The sequence below is a fragment of the Siphateles boraxobius genome, unplaced genomic scaffold (genome assembly GCF_051911475.1).
Source record: "Siphateles boraxobius isolate OS27281-9 unplaced genomic scaffold, OSU_SipBor_1 19, whole genome shotgun sequence".
NCBI classification, from domain to species: Eukaryota; Metazoa; Chordata; class Actinopteri; order Cypriniformes; family Leuciscidae; genus Siphateles; species Siphateles boraxobius.
In genome coordinates, this window is record NW_027508799.1 from 17,149,686 (window position 1) to 17,167,015 (window position 17,330).

Consider the following 17,330-nt stretch of genomic DNA (forward strand, 5'->3'; position numbering starts at 1 on the left):
GTTTCATGTCTCAGTGTTTTGTTTGTTTCATGTCTCAGTGTTTTGTTTATCTCAGTGTTGTGTTTATTGTTTGTTTCATGTCTCAGTGTTTTGTTTGTTTTATGTCTCAGTGTTTTGTTTATCTCAGTGTTGTGTTTATTGTTTGTTTCATGTCTCAGTGTTTTGTTTATCTCACTGTTGTGTTTATTGTTTGTTTCATGTCTCAGTGTTTTGTTTGTTTTATGTCTCAGTGTTTTGTTTATCTCAGTGTTGTGTTTATTGTTTGTTTCATGTCTCAGTGTTTTGTTTATCTCAGTGTTGTGTTTATTGTTTGTTTCATGTCTCAGTGTTTTGTTTGTTTTATGTCTCAGTGTTTTGTTTATCACAGTGTTGTGTTTATTGTTTGTTTCATGTCTCAGTGTTTTGTTTATCTCAGTGTTGTGTTTATTGTTTGTTTCATGTCTCAGTGTTTTGTTTGTTTCATGTCTCAGTGTTTTGTTTATCTCAGTGTTGTGTTTATTGTTTGTTTCATGTCTCAGTGTTTTGTTTGTTTTATGTCTCAGTGTTTTGTTTGTCTCAGTGTTGTGGTTTTTGTTTATTTCATGTCTCTGTTTTGTTTTGTTGGTCTCATGTCTGTTTTTTTTTGTTTTTTTCTTTGTCTCATGTCTCAGTGTTTTCTTTTGCTTGTCTCATGTCTGTGTTTTGTTTGTTTTATGTCTCAGTGTTTTGTTTGTTTTATGTCTCAGTGATTTGTTTGTCTCAGTGTTGTGATTTTTGTTTGTCTCATGTCTCAGTGTTTTGTTTTTTGTTTTGTTTGTCTCGTGTCTCAGTGTTTTGTTTGTTTTATGTCTCAGTGTTTTGTTTGTCTCAGTGTTGTGATTTTTGTTTGTCTCATGTCTCAGTGTTTTGTTTTTTGTTTTGTTTGTCTCATGTCTCAGTGTTTTGGTTTGCTGCTATATAGTATGCAAAAACAATACACCAACAGAGTAGTATGTCCGAATACATAGTATTTGAAAAACAGTAAGCTAAAAGTCCCCGGATGACCTACTACTTCTGGTGAGATTCTGATGGGCACTTTACTATCCCACTGGAGAGAATTTATGAATGGCAACAAAGCGACCATAGGGAAGCAAAGTAACTGACGCTGGTCGGTCATGTGATAATGACATCATGGCAGATGTAGTACGTCCGGATTACATTCATACTACCCACGTTCATGCTATATAGAACATCTGTCGCGAAGTACAAATTTAAATGTAGTACTCCGTAATCGATTTTTGGACGCGCTGTCACTGTTTTTTTTTTTTGTTTTTTTTTTCAATGTTTCATTGTCTTGTTTTTTTGTTTGTCTCATGTCTCTGTTTTTGGGTTTTGTTTTGTTTGTCTCGTGTCTCAGTGTTTTGTTTTGTTTGTCTCAGTATTTTTGTTTTTTGTTTGTCCCATGTCCGTGTTTTGTTTCCATGTGTGTTTTTTTTTTTTTTTACCCAATTGGCTTTTATTATGGACAAAAACAGTTCTAATACATCATCTTTTGTGTTCCCCAGAAGAAGAAATAGTCATACAAGTATGGAACCAGTATTCCTTTAATTAAGTCTCAAGTCTAGCACACATTGGTCTCATGTTCATTGCATGCTTAACTATGCTAGGGAGGATGATTACTTGCCGTTTGTTTCTGATTTGCAGAGACTGCTTGTACGTGTTGTGTGAGATTAGAGGGGTTGGGTTACTAGTTCCGTTTACAGTAAACAGCACATCAGGACACCAGTCTGAACCCTGTTTACTGGGAAGTGATTCCCTACACTTAAACTTGCGATATTAATTTATGATGCATGACTCTATTTTAATCACTGTACAGTAACGTCTGGGAAGTTCCATAAAAACACACCTGGACACAACATTCATTAATATGCACAAGTTACCATACAAGTTCATTTCCATGTACACTTCCCCTCTGCAAGATAATGATTTTTTTCCCTTAATGAAAGGTTAATTCGTTGTGCTATAACATTAAAGTGTGTGTGTGTGTGTGTGTGTGTGTGTGTGTGTGTGTGTGTGTGTGTGTGTGTGTGTGTGTGTGTGTGTGTGTGTGTGTGTGTGTGTGAGTGTGAGTGTGAGTGTGAAAATGTGTACACTTTACTGTGTGTGTTTCATGTTCTCTCTGCTGGTCTATTCCTGGTTTTGACATCTTATCCTTGTGAAGAGTGAATCAGCTTGAGGGGCAACTTCAGTATCACTGCGTCACACTTGCTTTTCTCACTCTGCTATTTTTTATTTTCGCTATTAGCGAGTCTGAAAACACTTCACACTGTGGATCCCAAGAAACCTGTGTACTGTTTGTTTAGTGTTTACTTGAGACTTAAATTTCCTGTTGAAGGCCTATGTTCCTGCTTCATGCATCCGAACAAATACGATTATGTAATAACAATCTCTCTGAAGTCTAAATTTCAAAATCTCACATGAAACATGTTCTACGATGTGTAATTTTGTATGTAAGTTAAACGACAGCTCTAGCAGTGAATGAAAAGCCATTACCGCTATGAGAGTTAACCCAAATTCCAGTAATATAATCTCCTGCGTGGAGCTGTCTGAGCGTGTGTCCTCATTAATGAGAACGAAATTAGGGGGTTTTAGAGAGTTCAGATAAGATGTAATGAGTGATTGTTGTGCTATGCTATTTATAGGATGCTCTTGGTGGTTTAAGTGGTTGCTAATTGGCCCAAGTCAAGTAAAAAATATAAAATAATAATAATTCATCTGAATATCAACATGTTTTAAATTTAGTCAGCTGAAAGCTTTTGAGGATCTATTTTTGTGTCTCTGGAAAATAGTGATCCATTACAATAGTGATCTAGTGATGTACTATGTTGAATATTTTTGTGTCTATTTGTTAATAATGGAAGTTATAGTTTTTATTCTGAAGTAAAAAGATAAAATTAGACCCTGGGGGTAAGATGACCCCCTCAGAATTGGCACAGAAGGCCCTGAATGGCATGTTGTTGTGTTATTATTTTTAAATGTAGCCTAATACTTATTGTAATTAACAGGGGTATTATTTAATATTTCCATGAATTGGATGTACATTTCAGACATCTTTGCTTTCACGAAAACCTACAGGTTAGTCGAGTGAAATCGTTTAATTTGCATTAGTGTTGGCATTATGACTATCTTCAATTAAAAAATGGGCAATTAAATGTGTAGATATTCATGCATAAGTCTCAGAATATTTTTATTTTTTACCTTTCAGATTAACCTATTATACTGCAATGTTAAAAGTGATCAGTTGACTTAACTTTTAAAAAAAAGTGAGAATGTGGACTTGTCAAGTTCACATGAAGTTTATTACGTAATTTTAAGGCAACAGGTTTCCTCACTTTTTACAGTACGGATTCAGCTTTGTCATCGGTTATGTTTCAACTAAATTATCAAAATTAAATTTTAAATAGAATGTATTTAGTATTTTACATTTTTAACACTTTGAAATATAGGCCTATTCAAAAAAGAATAAGAATTCTATCAAAAGTCATTTATACATTCTGTAAAAGTTTAGCTAATTGAGCAAATGTTTCTTATTTCCTGTAATACCATATTGGCTGATGCATCATCATTCTGCACATGCTAAACTTGTAACGATTTAAAAGTAAATGCACATTGCGTCTTCCCACCTATACACATTTTAGAAGAATATTCATTTCGGAGTGAGCCGCAAATATCAAGCAACTAAAAAAATCTTTGAGAGCTTAGCCAGACAGCTATCTGGAACTGGGTCAGCACATCAGCCTAATGAAAACAGGTTCATTGTGCAGTAACAAAGGCTTAAGAGTGGGAAATCACGAGAAAGTGACTTTAAGCTTGAGGAAAAACCATCCTGTTCTCACATAACTTGCAATTAACTTTCTTTCTTTGGGTATCGCATTTTCTGTAAGAGAATCGATTAGATAGAATAATTGTTTGTTTTCCGATAACGTTAAAAACTGGTCACGTGAGAAACAATAGACATGATTTCCGACTTAACGCAGTAGGCTGATATTTGCTGAAGGAGAGTTTGTGAGGCTGGCACAGGGATGTCACTCACTACTGCAGTTTTCATCATGTACGTGCAGATGTGCACGAGTTACCGACAGCTCGGCATTTTAGTGAAGATCTCAGATCCAACAAATGCTTTTAAAAAAAACAGAGTATTAAATGCATTGCAGTCCTTTTCCTCGATAGGCTACGTGTATATAGCCTATGATTCCCTTCCCTCTCACGAGCTATAACAGCCTATTAAAAGAAAAAAGAAAAACAACAACAACAAAGCAACCTTAAAATAATGTAGACTAATGAAACGATGTTCAGCAAAGTCACATTTTATTAATGCACCAGTGATGTGGAACTTTCATTAGGCTTTAGAAGTTATATTTAGAATTTTTTTATTTTATTTTGATGTTTTTTTTTTGGGGGGGGGGGGGGGGGGGGGGGTAAAATAACGTAGGCTACTGCAGACTGATTTCTCTCAAACGGTTCCTGTAAATGTCCTGCAAATCAATAAACGTTAGAAATTACACGTTCATTAAATTAATTTTGATTTGATTTCTTTTTAATTCATAAGTTTAAAACTATCAACCTTTTTACAGATACGGAAATGCAATAGAATAGCCTACCATATCATTTTAAAATGAACAATTACAACTGACCGTTAGGCTACTAGGCTACTTTTATTAAGGGAAATTTTCAACAACAAAAAAATCAACAAGCCAATGATTTACAGCTTGAAGGTGCTTGCTGTTATTTCAGGGATTTATGGATGAAGATTGATGGATTGATGCAGTGACTCCCCGCACGTAGGCATGTGTGATGTGTGGGGATGCCCACTCGATGCGTGACCTGCATCTTTAATGCATTTGAGGATTGCCTTTCTTTCCCTTTTACTGTTATCTATATCATTAGCATTTAGAAAACAATAATGCAATATCAAAATAATAATTTTCTTATTATTAAAACGCATGGATGCACACGAATAGCATAGTTGTGTATCATTATTTTTATATATTTTAAACGATGTTTTGCATTTGGCCGCAGGGTGGCGCACGTGAACAGGCTCACTGATAGACACGCCTTCGCAATGACGTCACTTCGACGTGTTGCCGGTTCCGTATTTAAAGCATTGAAGATGAGAGTCGTGATGTGAGAGATTACCGGAAAGCGGAGAGAGTTGGAGTTCTACCCGATACAAAATATTCAAACATCTTTTAAAGAAGAAGAGTTACAAAAGAAGAGCATCTTAATTCTTACGTTTTTGTTTGTTTTCTCTAAACTAAACTACAGTTTTTGGAATTCCCGAAGCCGGTGTTTCCTGCCGCAGTTTTCTTGATGAAATTTTTCCATCCTAAAGGAATGCCAAGGGAACTGACTCAAAACAGGATCCAAAAAATCTGGATTCCCTCTAAGGATGACAAACATTCAATGCCCCGCATACGTAAGTAGATTATTTTCACTTTTCTTTCATATTAAAGAATGGTGAGCAGCACAAAACTGCTGTCCAGTATATCCATAATGTTTCTGCAGATAGGGCATACAAACTACTATTATTATTATTATTTTTAGTAAGCCTAACTTAGTAGTAGTAGTAGTAGTAGAGTAAGACCTAGTATTATTATTTTCAACGGTAAAGCGCACTTTAGGCCTACATGTAACAAAGTGAAATATCTGGTTAATGAACATGTGACTTACTAACTGTCACGAGCACTTTAATTTCATGTGCATTGAAACAGTGATAGTTTAAGGTGATGGTCATAGGGTAGCCGTGACAACAGAATTAACTGGTTCTATGCACATTCTTGATTCTCGATTCTAAAAGCCTCGCGTGATTCGGTTGTCATGGAAACCCTTGCCCATCGCCTTTGTAAAGACTTTCTAACTCAATGGTACAGTGATTACGACATCATGCATTGAATCGAGCTCAGAATGGGGATTCGACAGAGTGTGGGAATATTGCGTTTTTCATTCATTGTGGGCTATGATTAGTCAAATATATTTACCTGCGATTGGCGTGAGCATAATGACTGTACCATATGCTTATGAATTAGTCATTACAAGTGCATTTTAATATCTGCTGCGTCAATGATATCACTGTGGCCTTAGGCATGATTTACTGCAATAGTTATACACAAGAACTCAGTTATTTTTGTGTGTGAATGTGTGAAAGTGAACAATTGCAAGAAGTATAATAATAATTTAAGCTCTATTTCGTCTAATTTATAATATAATATAGTATTTCATTCTATTTTATAAAACAGATTCAATGTAAAATAATCAGATTTTAATCATTAATTTAATGAAAAGCATGGTAGTATTTTTGTATTACCTTGAATTTATGCAGATTTTAATACAAAAAATAGGATTCAGAACAGTTTCTTTAATATCTATTTTACAATATATTGCAGGATAACGAGAATATAAAGAATATGAGAATTATAAACACACACACACACACACACACTCTCTCTCCTTACTTTATTTTATGCCAGATTTACATATGAGGACGTCCCTAAACGGAGGTTTTTGGAGATTTGGTTAGCTTTTGGTCACTTCTGGGTATAAATATGTCCCCAAAATATAATTAAGTAGGCACACACACACACAGACACACAAATTCAATTAAATTTGGGGTTAAACATCCTTAACTTTCAAATAACATTCCCACATGTCTAAATGTTCGTAGCTCTTAAAATAGGCTTCAAAAATATAATAATTAAATTTAATACAATTTTCTTTTAATTCTGGGGTGAATCATGACCTAGACATGAGCATTTTTTGTCTGTTCAGTGTACGTGGACAAAAGCCTAATAAGATCATTGTCTCTGCTGACTGAGCTGGGTTTGGGGATCTTCTTAAGGACGTTATGAAGGATTAACCCCGACTTCGCTGGTGCAGACTGCCCATTCACGTGGCCACCTGCCAATGGACATCAATAATTCAATGAGAAAAACAGCTGTGTCCTTTCATAATATACGAAATTGCTTGAATCCTAGCCTAATGCACAACTGCATAAATACATATATTTTGTGGCAATTTCCATTAAACATAAGACATACTCACAAACATTTACTTTCTAGAGCATTTATATGTCTGTGTGTGTACGAGAAAGTGAGACTTATCTGCATCCGAACCGGTTAACGTCTTTCTGCTGGCGACGTGGAATGTGCACGTGCATTTAAGTGTAGTAAATGTTTAGTTTTTATAATGCTTCTGTGTGCACATGACCCAGCCAATGGCTTCGCTGTTTAATTTGGCTGGCGAGGAGGGTCGCTAACAGGTTCCCAGGCACGTGCTGAGAAATCATGCGGGGAACCACTGGAGTGAGATTGAAAGAAAAATGTGCCCATACCCTTTAAACCCTTAGGCTAATGGCATTTCTGTTGTTTCAGCAAAGTGTGACCATGTATTTCACTTCATCTTTGTATTTCAGCACATGGAGGCCCCCACCTGGCAAACCCTCCAACGGTGATAGTGATGGTCGGGCTTCCTGCTCGGGGCAAAACCTACATATCAAGGAAACTCACACGCTACCTCAACTGGATTGGTATTCCCACAAAAGGTACACAATATATCACAAATCATGGAAATAAAATCAAAACTTTTATCACTCTAATTCATATTTATTTATATATATATTTGCTTTATTTATTCCACCTATACATAATAGTAACATTTTGCATGAATTCTTAATTGCTGAATATGTGTATTTTTAGTCTTTAATGTTGGCGAGTATCGTCGAGAAGCGGTGAAACACTTCAGCTCCTACGACTTCTTCAAATCAGACAATGAGGATGCCGTAAAAATTCGACAGTGAGTTGTGTGCTAAAGCTACACAATGCCATACTATACACAATTCTTCTTCAGATCATTTATGGATTTATGGAGTAATTTTTATGGATATATAAATGGAGTAATATAAATGGAGTAATCCATATATAAATGGATATCTAGAGTAATTTAATTTTGTTTTGTCCCCAGGCAGTGTGCTTTGGCCGCTCTGAGAGATGTCAAGATTTATCTCACTGAAGAGGAAGGTCAAGTGGCTGTAAGTATCGGCTGCAAATGCATAAACAGTTTAGACAGGCTAAAAGACAAGTAGATCATCACCGCCGTGTCTTTCCACAGGTTTTTGACGCTACAAACACAACCAGAGAGCGACGGGATATAATCCTGGAGTTTGGTGCCGAAAATGGCTTTAAGGTTTGTCGTATTCTCTTGAAGATTGCTTTTGAGGACAATTACAGTGATGAAGAAGACCACTAATACAAATGTATTTTGCAGATTTTCTTCATTGAGTCTGTTTGTGAGGACCCAAATGTAATCGCCTGTAATATTTTGGTAAGTCGCATGATAAAGATTGTTTAGTCTTATATTTATTTAGTGATGTAACTAGTAACCTTTTTTATATAAAGTTTGCAAAACCTCTGGATATTACTATAATCCCTAAACAGGAAGTGAAGGTGTCATGTCCTGACTACCAAGATTGCAACAAGACGGATGCCGTGGAGGACTTCAAGAAAAGAATTGAATGTTACAGAGTGAACTATCAGCCGCTTGACCCTGACCAATATGACAGGTACAATACCTATATACTTTCTTTGGCGCTGACTTTGTGTCTTTAATATCTCAGGCTTAACCACTTTTCCTTGATTATCCTCAGGAATTTGTCTTTCATCAAAGTGATTGACGTCGGTCGCAGATTCCTGGTCAACCGTATTCAAGACCACATCCAGAGTCGGATCGTTTACTATCTGATGAACATCCACGTGCAGCCGCGGTCTATTTATCTGTGCCGTCACGGCGAGAGCCAACACAACTTGCAGGGCCGACTGGGCGGAGACTCTGGGCTGTCTACACGTGGACGAAAGGTACTATGCTCTTAAATCTCGGAAAAGAATGAACACAATGCAGTACGAAGGTACGACTTGGGTAATTACTTTTAAATAGCCCTTGCCTCATTACAAAATGATAGATAACTTCACAAGCCTTCATAAACAGTCATGAAGCTCAGTTTGGTGCCAAGGATGGTATTTGTAAAGTTTCAAAACTGTGCGTTCTAGTACAGAGTACTAAATTACCTATGTGTCCAATTTGTCCAAACTCCCCAGAATAATAAATCGTCCCACTCTGTAGTTTGCAGGAGCTCTTGCTAACTTTGTGGAGGAGCAGAACTTGAAGGACTTGAAGGTTTGGACAAGCCAGCTGCGTCGTAGTATCCAAACCGCCGAGGCCCTCAATGTGCCGTACGAGCAATGGAAAGGCCTGAATGAGATTGATGCAGTAAGTTTTCCAGCATGCATCTCTGGTTTGTTTTTTTGGCTACGTTACTCGATTTCCATTCCCTTTAAACGTGTGTATGGTGTCTGCAGGGTGTGTGTGAGGAGATGACCTATGAGGAAGTAAGGGAGAGGTTTCCAGAAGAGTTTGCTCTGAGAGATCAGGACAAATACTACTACCGCTACCCCTCCGGAGAGGTACAAACAAATGAAACACCTTCATTTTAATATGACAAAGTAGAAGAAAGTGTCCTTTAATTAAATGCTTGTGTTTCCCCAGTCATATCAGGACTTGGTTCAGCGGGTGGAGCCATTGATCATGGAACTGGAACGACAGGAGAACGTTCTTGTCATCTGTCACCAGGCTGTGATCCGCTGCCTACTCGCTTACTTCCTGGATAAAAGTGCAGGTGAGGTTCTTAAATCAATAGATCATGCAGAAATACTAATGCTCAAGTCATTCCAAACTCATATGACTTTCTTTCTTTAATGGAACACAATAGGAGAAGTTCAGCATATTGTCCCACATACTCTTTTTCACACTAATGGAAGTGGAAGTTGAAGAGAATGGGAGTGCTGTTGAGCTTCGAAAGTAGTCCAAATGACTTCTGAAACCATTTGTAGGTTCATGTGAGGAACAGACTGAAATTAAGCTGTTGTTCTGCTCCTCATTGAATTAAAAAAAAGGTATTTTAGCATACTTTTATAAGGGTACTTATTATAGAAAAAATACACTTTAGTAATATACTTTGACAGAATATACTTAAGTAGCCTATAAACGGAATGTAACGTTAATTGAATTTAATGAAAATGTATTATAGTTTAAATTGATATTAAGTGCAGTTAGCTGAACTTTCAAGTGATTTTTTGTTCCACTAAAGTAGGACTGAAGCACATTTTTATCTGTAATTGATTATATAATTACTTCTATTGTACACTGAAAATATATACTTTAATGTCATCTCTATTGAAACTTGTGTGTCATGTACATTGGCAAAGAAGTTGCAATTGAGAACAATATATTAACTCTAAATGTAAAACTGAATAACACACTACAGTTCAAATTATAATCAAGAACTTTAAATGTGCTTTAGTATGTTAGTCACATCAAAATATGTGTACTTCTATAAAGCATGACAAAACGAAAACTTGTGCAATTATTATAAAGTAAACTGAAATGTGTTAAAAAGCATAGTCTTAAAACTCTCTTTAAGTACACTTAAGTTGGCTTTTATTTCATTAATATTTTATTATCTTCAAATACAGTTTGTTTTTTATGTACTTTCAAGATTTAAAGTGCACATTCAGTGCAATTGAGCACAGTTATTATTCACTGTTGTCAGGTTTGATGTCATTGAGGTCAAGTTTGTTTTCTTAAAACTTTGGCCTGTTCATGGTTCTAGGCTATTATATGACTTCAGGGGCCAGTTTCATAAGCATAGCTTCTATGTTAAGACCATGTCCTAGGAACTAGTCTAACTAGACTTAAAAAAATAAGTGTAATTACCCCTTGGTTAACTGCTAAGCCAAGGGGTAATTAGACTTATTTTTTCAGAATCAAATTAGGCCGATCTACATTTTTATGTAACTGTTATGACCAGGCAAGATTAGTCTAAGCATTTTATTTAACCAGCCCAGAAGTCATACGGACTACTTTAATTATGTTAAGTTTTTTGTTTTTGAGTGTGACAGCACCAATAGCTTTCATAGTATGGAAAAGAGCAGCATGGACATTCATCAAAATGTCTCTATTTGTGTTTCATATAAGAAAAAGTCAGATTTGGTGAACTATCCCTTTAAATTCATCCCCTAATCTTCATCAGCTGACCCTTTTCCGTCCTCAGTAGAAGTGCAGGTAACACTAGTTTAGGATCCAATTCTCTCTATTAACTAGTTGCTTATTAGCATGCATATTACTAGGATATTGGCTGTTTATTAGTACTTATAAAGCACATATGAATGCCTTATTCTGCATAACCATATTCTACATCACTTAATCCTACCCAATACCTAAACTTAACAACCACCTTATTAACTATTAAGAAGCACTAATTAGGAGTTTATTGAGCCCAAGTCATAGTTAATAGTGAGAATTGGACCCTATTCTAAAGTGTGACCTAAGTGCAATCATACTAACCTTTTGTTTCCTGTTTACAGATGAGATGCCGTACCTGAAGTGTCCACTCCACACAGTCCTGAAGCTGACCCCAGTGGCTTATGGTAAGATTTTTAACTTATTATCTCTGACATATCTAATCTGAATAATATTGAAAAGTAGAATGCTAACTAAATGTGTTATTTTTGGTATTTTAAAGGGTGCAAGGTTGAATCTATCTATCTAAATGTGGAGGCAGTGAACACGCATAGAGACAGACCAGAGGTAAGCACAAACTCACACACTTGCATACCGGTATACATGCACACAAAAGCTGTACCATATCAGCTTCTGATATCTTCTTCTGTATTCTCTCTCTCACTAGGAGGTGAAGAGAGGCCTGAGCACTCTGATAAGGAGAAACAGTGTGACCCCTCTCACCAGCCCTGAACCCAATAAAAAGCCTCGCATTGAGGGTCTAGATGACCCGATCATCAGAGAAGTGACGCCCGCCCAACTGGCCCTGTGTTCAACATCACACACCACACTCGCTCTGTCCACACAGGTGAGCCACAGTTACTGTTCATAGATCTATAACCTGTGTCATATCTTCACTCTCATAACCTTAGTGACATATTATCATTTCATGCTTCGCCCTTTCACATTCTCTTCCTGTTTCCTTCCATTTATCCTTCCTCATTCACCTTCATGTGCTACAGCACTGGCTTAGTGAAGCTTGTCTGTAAGTATTTCCTATTTCTGTTTCTTTCGTGTCATCTTTAAATAATTTCACCTCGTCGAACCTTTCCAACTTGACTTTCACATGCTTGTGCCACATCCTTAAATGGGCCATAAAGTATAATGGATTTCTCTTAGGTGTATCAACTTTTAAACGCAACAAGAAAACATTTCTCATATCTTTCGTTGTTGACATCCAATCACTCTAACTATATCTTAGTGCAAATGTCACTTAGTTATTTACTAACCACGCTGCAAAAAGGGGCCAATCAGAAGTCTTTGTGGTTATGATGTCACAAGTTAATTTACATAAGACAACCTTAATTTACATAACATTACAATGTAAATTTTGCAACTTGTTTTTTACAACTTGGCCTTCCCTGATGAACGTTATTGTGAACCATGGCATAAAGATTAGCCAATCATAACCAACCTTATTTGCATATATAAGTCTAAAAGGTACAGTAGCAATCTTGTTTATTTTAGAGAGAGGGTGGAAAATGGCCACGTAAAACCAAATTACAACTGATTATGCTGTAACCTTACAATATGTGTCTTTTAAAGGTGGTATTGATGAAGAAATACATGCACAGTACACAAGCACAGTAGTTACACATCACTTCATGTTTATATCTTCATTTATATGTAGATACCAGCTTTCTCATTTGTTCTACAAATGTTCACAGTCTGTCTCTTGCTCATCTTTTCCATGCTTAAAGACGCACTTTTTTACATTACCTACAAGTGGTTTCAGTGCTGCTCTTTCAGAGGTAATGCTAACCGAACCTAATAATGTAGAGTAGCTAAATAGTATAGCAATTTGTGAATAAGCACTGATTTTGGGACAAAGTCTACAGAAATCCTGCAGAATACTTTTGAATGTGGTAAAATGTGTTAAATGGAGTTAGAATTACACTTTTGAGTCCTGTTTATAACTGATATTAACATCTGGCACTTACATTTAGTGCTTGCTAACCATCCAAAACGTGTCAATATCAAAATACCAGGTGTAAACGGTTATATTAGCTGAAAACATTGTCAAATTAGCAAAATACTCTAAACAAGCGCGAAAAGCATGCAAAATATGTAGAGCTTGCATTCGTTGTTCGAATTCTCTGAAAATATGTGAGCGCAGATTCCATGTAGACTTGTAAAACAATAATAGCAAGTGTCTGTTATGCTAATTGCTAAATGCTATTAGCTAGCTGCTAGCTTGTTGAGTAGACCAACTGTTCAGTAATTAACAGAATGTTCTGCGTCATTTTTTTTCGCAGAACCTGAAAAAATGCTCTATAGAGTGCCACGAACCCTCTCAGCTCTGCCTGTGACATTGTTCAGCTATATTGCTTTGCTCAGCGCGGACCAGTTTCCTGCCAAGCTACTTCCTCTTTTCCTCTCACAGAGGAGTCTGCATCCTTCTCCAAAAAAATGGACACTGAGTGCCACCTGAGTTTTTCTATTCATCTAGGAATTCATGATTAATGTACGTATTGTTTGGTTTGTACCAGTATGGAGTTTGATGTTTTCTATGTGTGTTTTGTGTATGAAGAGAAATCGAAGCCCAGTGGCAGGGATTAAACATTCGGCTAACTGATGTTGTCAACCACCCCCACATTTTTGGACACTATTCCCTGTTTACGTAACAGGATACCACTTCTAGATGTTTTTATTCTAGTCTCGGCTAGTTTTTTTTAACACTGACGGTAAGAATATGCCCTGATCTTTGAAGGATGATACTAAAACAGACCAAAGATCTCCCTGCAGATGCTTGCAGGCTGATTTATGTCTATTCTGCACTCATTTTCAAAGATATGCTGCAAATTAATTGCACATTTAGATTATTTGCATCTTCTGAGTACAACAATGAATCTTACCAATATTTTATGCTGCTGGCAGTTTTGAAGGCTGTTTAAAAGTTCTCATGTTGTCTACTGCAGTTTCGGATGATTTGTGTTATGGATTGTGAGTGTTTTTTGTGTGTGTTTGTAAGACCTGGCGACAAGGTCACTGTGCGAGGTTATAAAAACAGGGTGTTTTATGCATCTTTGGATGGGACAAAGTGAAACAGTGTTTATATTTGTTGTTTATAATTCATGTATTTTATGGCGTGACGCATATCAGATACATTTTTATACTGTTCATTGATTGATTCCCTAGAGTGCCTAGTGCTTGAGCGATCAAGCCAGACCTGCTTTTTTACATTCTACAATGAGAATTATGTTTAAAAAAATAATATTTGAATGAAATTCATTAGTTTTTTTTAATTTCATTTAACTTTTGTTAGCATGTCTCAGCCTGAGCAAGAGATTAAACTAGTATTTGATAATTTGTGGACAGATTTACCCTTTAATTCAAATGTTTACGGTTTGAATTTTTAGGAACAGAGTCCAATTTTAACTCTTCGAATCTAAGTACCAGCTTTAACTGTAAATGTATGGTTTATATGTATTCTATTCGTAACACAACTATAGGTGCAATGTTGTACATTGGCTCGAAATGCTAATTCATTTGTTTGCTTCTGATACTTGAAACTTATTTTGTAATGTCTTTCCTTTTTTTGTTAAAATAATATTTATTTATTTGTACTAGACTTTGTTATTAAGCACTTTGTTCATTGCTGAGTTTGTATAGCATATCATCAAGTTTAATTGTCTCTTTGTAAAGGAAAGTGAATCATTTATATGCATTTACTGAATTAATAAAGTCTAAAAGAGGATTTGTGGGTGTTTATTTGTTTTCACAGAACTGCATTTCCTTATCTTGACATTTTTCCATAAATGGTCAGATACAGGGTGACAGTTTCCCATCTGTTTTTATTTAGTTACAAAGTATCAGTCAGTCCTCATCCACATCCTCATTTCTAATGAGCCATATCTATGTTTTATTGCCCTCTGGACTCTTTGCTTTTTTACTTACCTGTTGGAACAGATATTAACTGTTGCCCTCAATGGAAACTCATTGTATAACCAGTCAGCCTTTCATTTACCATTCAAATTATTGTGAGATGATGCAATTTACATGTCACTTTAGTCACATGGCATCTGTCACATGCCAGCTTTTCCCTGCAGCAGGAAGGCAATATTAGATTAAACCTGAAAACATTGGTTTTGTATAAACTGTTTAATAACCAGTGTAAACAAAAACAGCCATTTGTAACAGGATCAGCAGAGATGGGAGTTTAGTTATAAACAACACTAAAACATGATATCCTTGCATGGATAGAATATTTAGTTAATTCTCAGGAAAACAATTTGAGTTTATTTTAAATCTTTGTATTTGTATATATTTAACTTTCATTAATAAAAAACGTAATATATTTTTTATTTAGAACATTATATGCTACATTATACATTTGATCCCTTTTAAATAAATGTTTTCATGAACAAAATAAAATATGATACAAAAAAACGATGTAGAGATGATTTTCACCCAAAAATTGCTATAGAATTTCACAATTATTTACAAAGAAACAGCAAGTAACACAATTAATTATATATGAAAATACTAAAATAATCTTTGTTTTATTTTCAAAAATGTTTTTACTTCACGTGGAGAGATTATGTAGTTGGATAATTTTCAGTACATAAATACACTACATAAATACTATGTGGGTATATATATATATATATATATATGTAGTTAAATATTTGCATTTGTTTGCTTATATATTGAATTGTTTATTTGTTTTGCATTTAAAAAATATTTTGCTTAGTTAAACTTAAAATATGCATAGTTTGTAAATGCATTATCAGAGAAAATGCAACATTTGTTTCTGCACTTAATTTTCACCCTGTTATGTTATGAGATTTTCTCCTTTTAATTAAAAAGGTTTCATCTTTCAGTCAAATGGTTTAAACAGAGGTGCAGTCTAATTTCAGTAAATGTCTGTAATAATTGCCTCTTCAAGTTCAATAATCAACTCTGTTAGCCTACTGTAATTAGAGAGAAAAAAAGAATAATTATATTAAATAGCCTATATATATATATATATATATATATATATATATATATATATATATATATATATATATATATTGGGAGAAAGCACAAAGAATAGTGATTGTACATAATGTGCTGTGGTGTAACCAGCATATTTGCTATTTAAGGCCATTTAAAGGAAAGTGAATTATCCAATTTGCTTATCCAAATTGTGTTGTATGACCTACAAACCTTCTCGAATATATCTGAAAATTGGAGGACTGCATCTTCCCAAATATCATGCGATACCAGGCATGGTACTGAAATTGGAAAATATAATTTTCTGAAAATGATTTCTTATGATCAGCAGTACACTTTTCAAACGAAATAAATAACACCCTAAATATACTTAATTATGCCTATTAATTTAAAAAGACCATGTAGTAAATGACAGTGTAGCTCAAGAGTCTATGTGACTGTTATCAGGGAGCTCTAATAGTTATTTATAGCTCAGTGTGAGCTCCAGGGTAAAGAGATGCAGAACATATATCGACAGACGGCAATCAGATCAGTGTGAAGTCAATCAGGTCGTCAGTGTTACAGCTTATCACATGAGAGGAACCCAACGCCCCAGTCATTCACGTCCACATGGAGACCGTCAGCTCGTGCTGCACACGCTATGGAAATGTCCCAGCAGCTGTGTTTTGGAAATATCCATAATATCTGTAAAAACAACTGATGATTGTGGAATGTGACACATATTTAAAATTAAAGTAGTTTGTTATTATTGATGAGCACCATTTAAATTCCTGTGAGGGCATATTTCCCATTTGAACTGGAACTTAAAGAGCTTATTCTTTCAGTTGGATTTGATTTACATTATTGCAATGAACCATGATGTACTAGTGTGCTAATTCTACACTAGTAGAATTAGTAGGAAAAATACACTCACCGGCCACTTTATTAGGTACACTCCCCTTTGCGTCAGAACTCCCTCATTTCTATGTGGCATAGATTTAACAATGTGCAGGAAACAATTCTCATATGTTTTGGTTCATATTTCACTATAGCATAACGCATTTGCTGCAGATTTCTTGACCATGTCTACATGTCTAAATGCACTGAGTTGCTTTCATGTGATTGGCTGATTAGATATTTGTGTTAAGCAGTTGAACCCGTGTACCTAAATAAAGTGGCTAGTGTGTGTACATTTACCTATTTGTAATCATTATGTTGGATAAAAATGTGAAAATGTTGCCAATATTTGTTGCCTAATATTTTGGTTTTCCAGGAATAAAAAGGTTTAA

At 35.4% G+C, this 17,330-nt stretch overlaps 1 protein-coding gene across 3 annotated transcripts; it reads left to right on the forward strand.

Moving 5' to 3' along the window:
- Positions 1-5,037: 5,037 nt before the first annotated feature.
- On the forward strand, positions 5,038-14,821 carry pfkfb3 (6-phosphofructo-2-kinase/fructose-2,6-biphosphatase 3). Of its 3 annotated transcripts, XM_077233975.1 has the most exons (17): positions 5,111-5,434; positions 7,427-7,555; positions 7,710-7,806; positions 7,975-8,041; positions 8,122-8,196; positions 8,278-8,334; positions 8,448-8,572; positions 8,657-8,864; positions 9,130-9,276; positions 9,366-9,470; positions 9,553-9,682; positions 11,430-11,492; positions 11,588-11,652; positions 11,753-11,932; positions 12,087-12,109; positions 12,825-12,875; positions 13,380-14,821. In XM_077233975.1, the coding sequence occupies exons 1-17, from the start codon at positions 5,329-5,331 to the stop codon at positions 13,384-13,386; spliced, it is 1,635 nt and encodes a 544-aa protein (XP_077090090.1). In that variant the 5' UTR covers positions 5,111-5,328; the 3' UTR covers positions 13,387-14,821. The 3 variants fall into 3 exon arrangements, with proteins under 3 accessions (XP_077090091.1, XP_077090090.1, XP_077090092.1); XM_077233977.1 differs by lacking the exon at positions 12,825-12,875; XM_077233976.1 differs by lacking the exons at positions 12,087-12,109; positions 12,825-12,875 and having other exon boundaries at positions 5,038-5,434.
- The last annotated feature ends 2,509 nt before the right edge of the window (positions 14,822-17,330 follow it).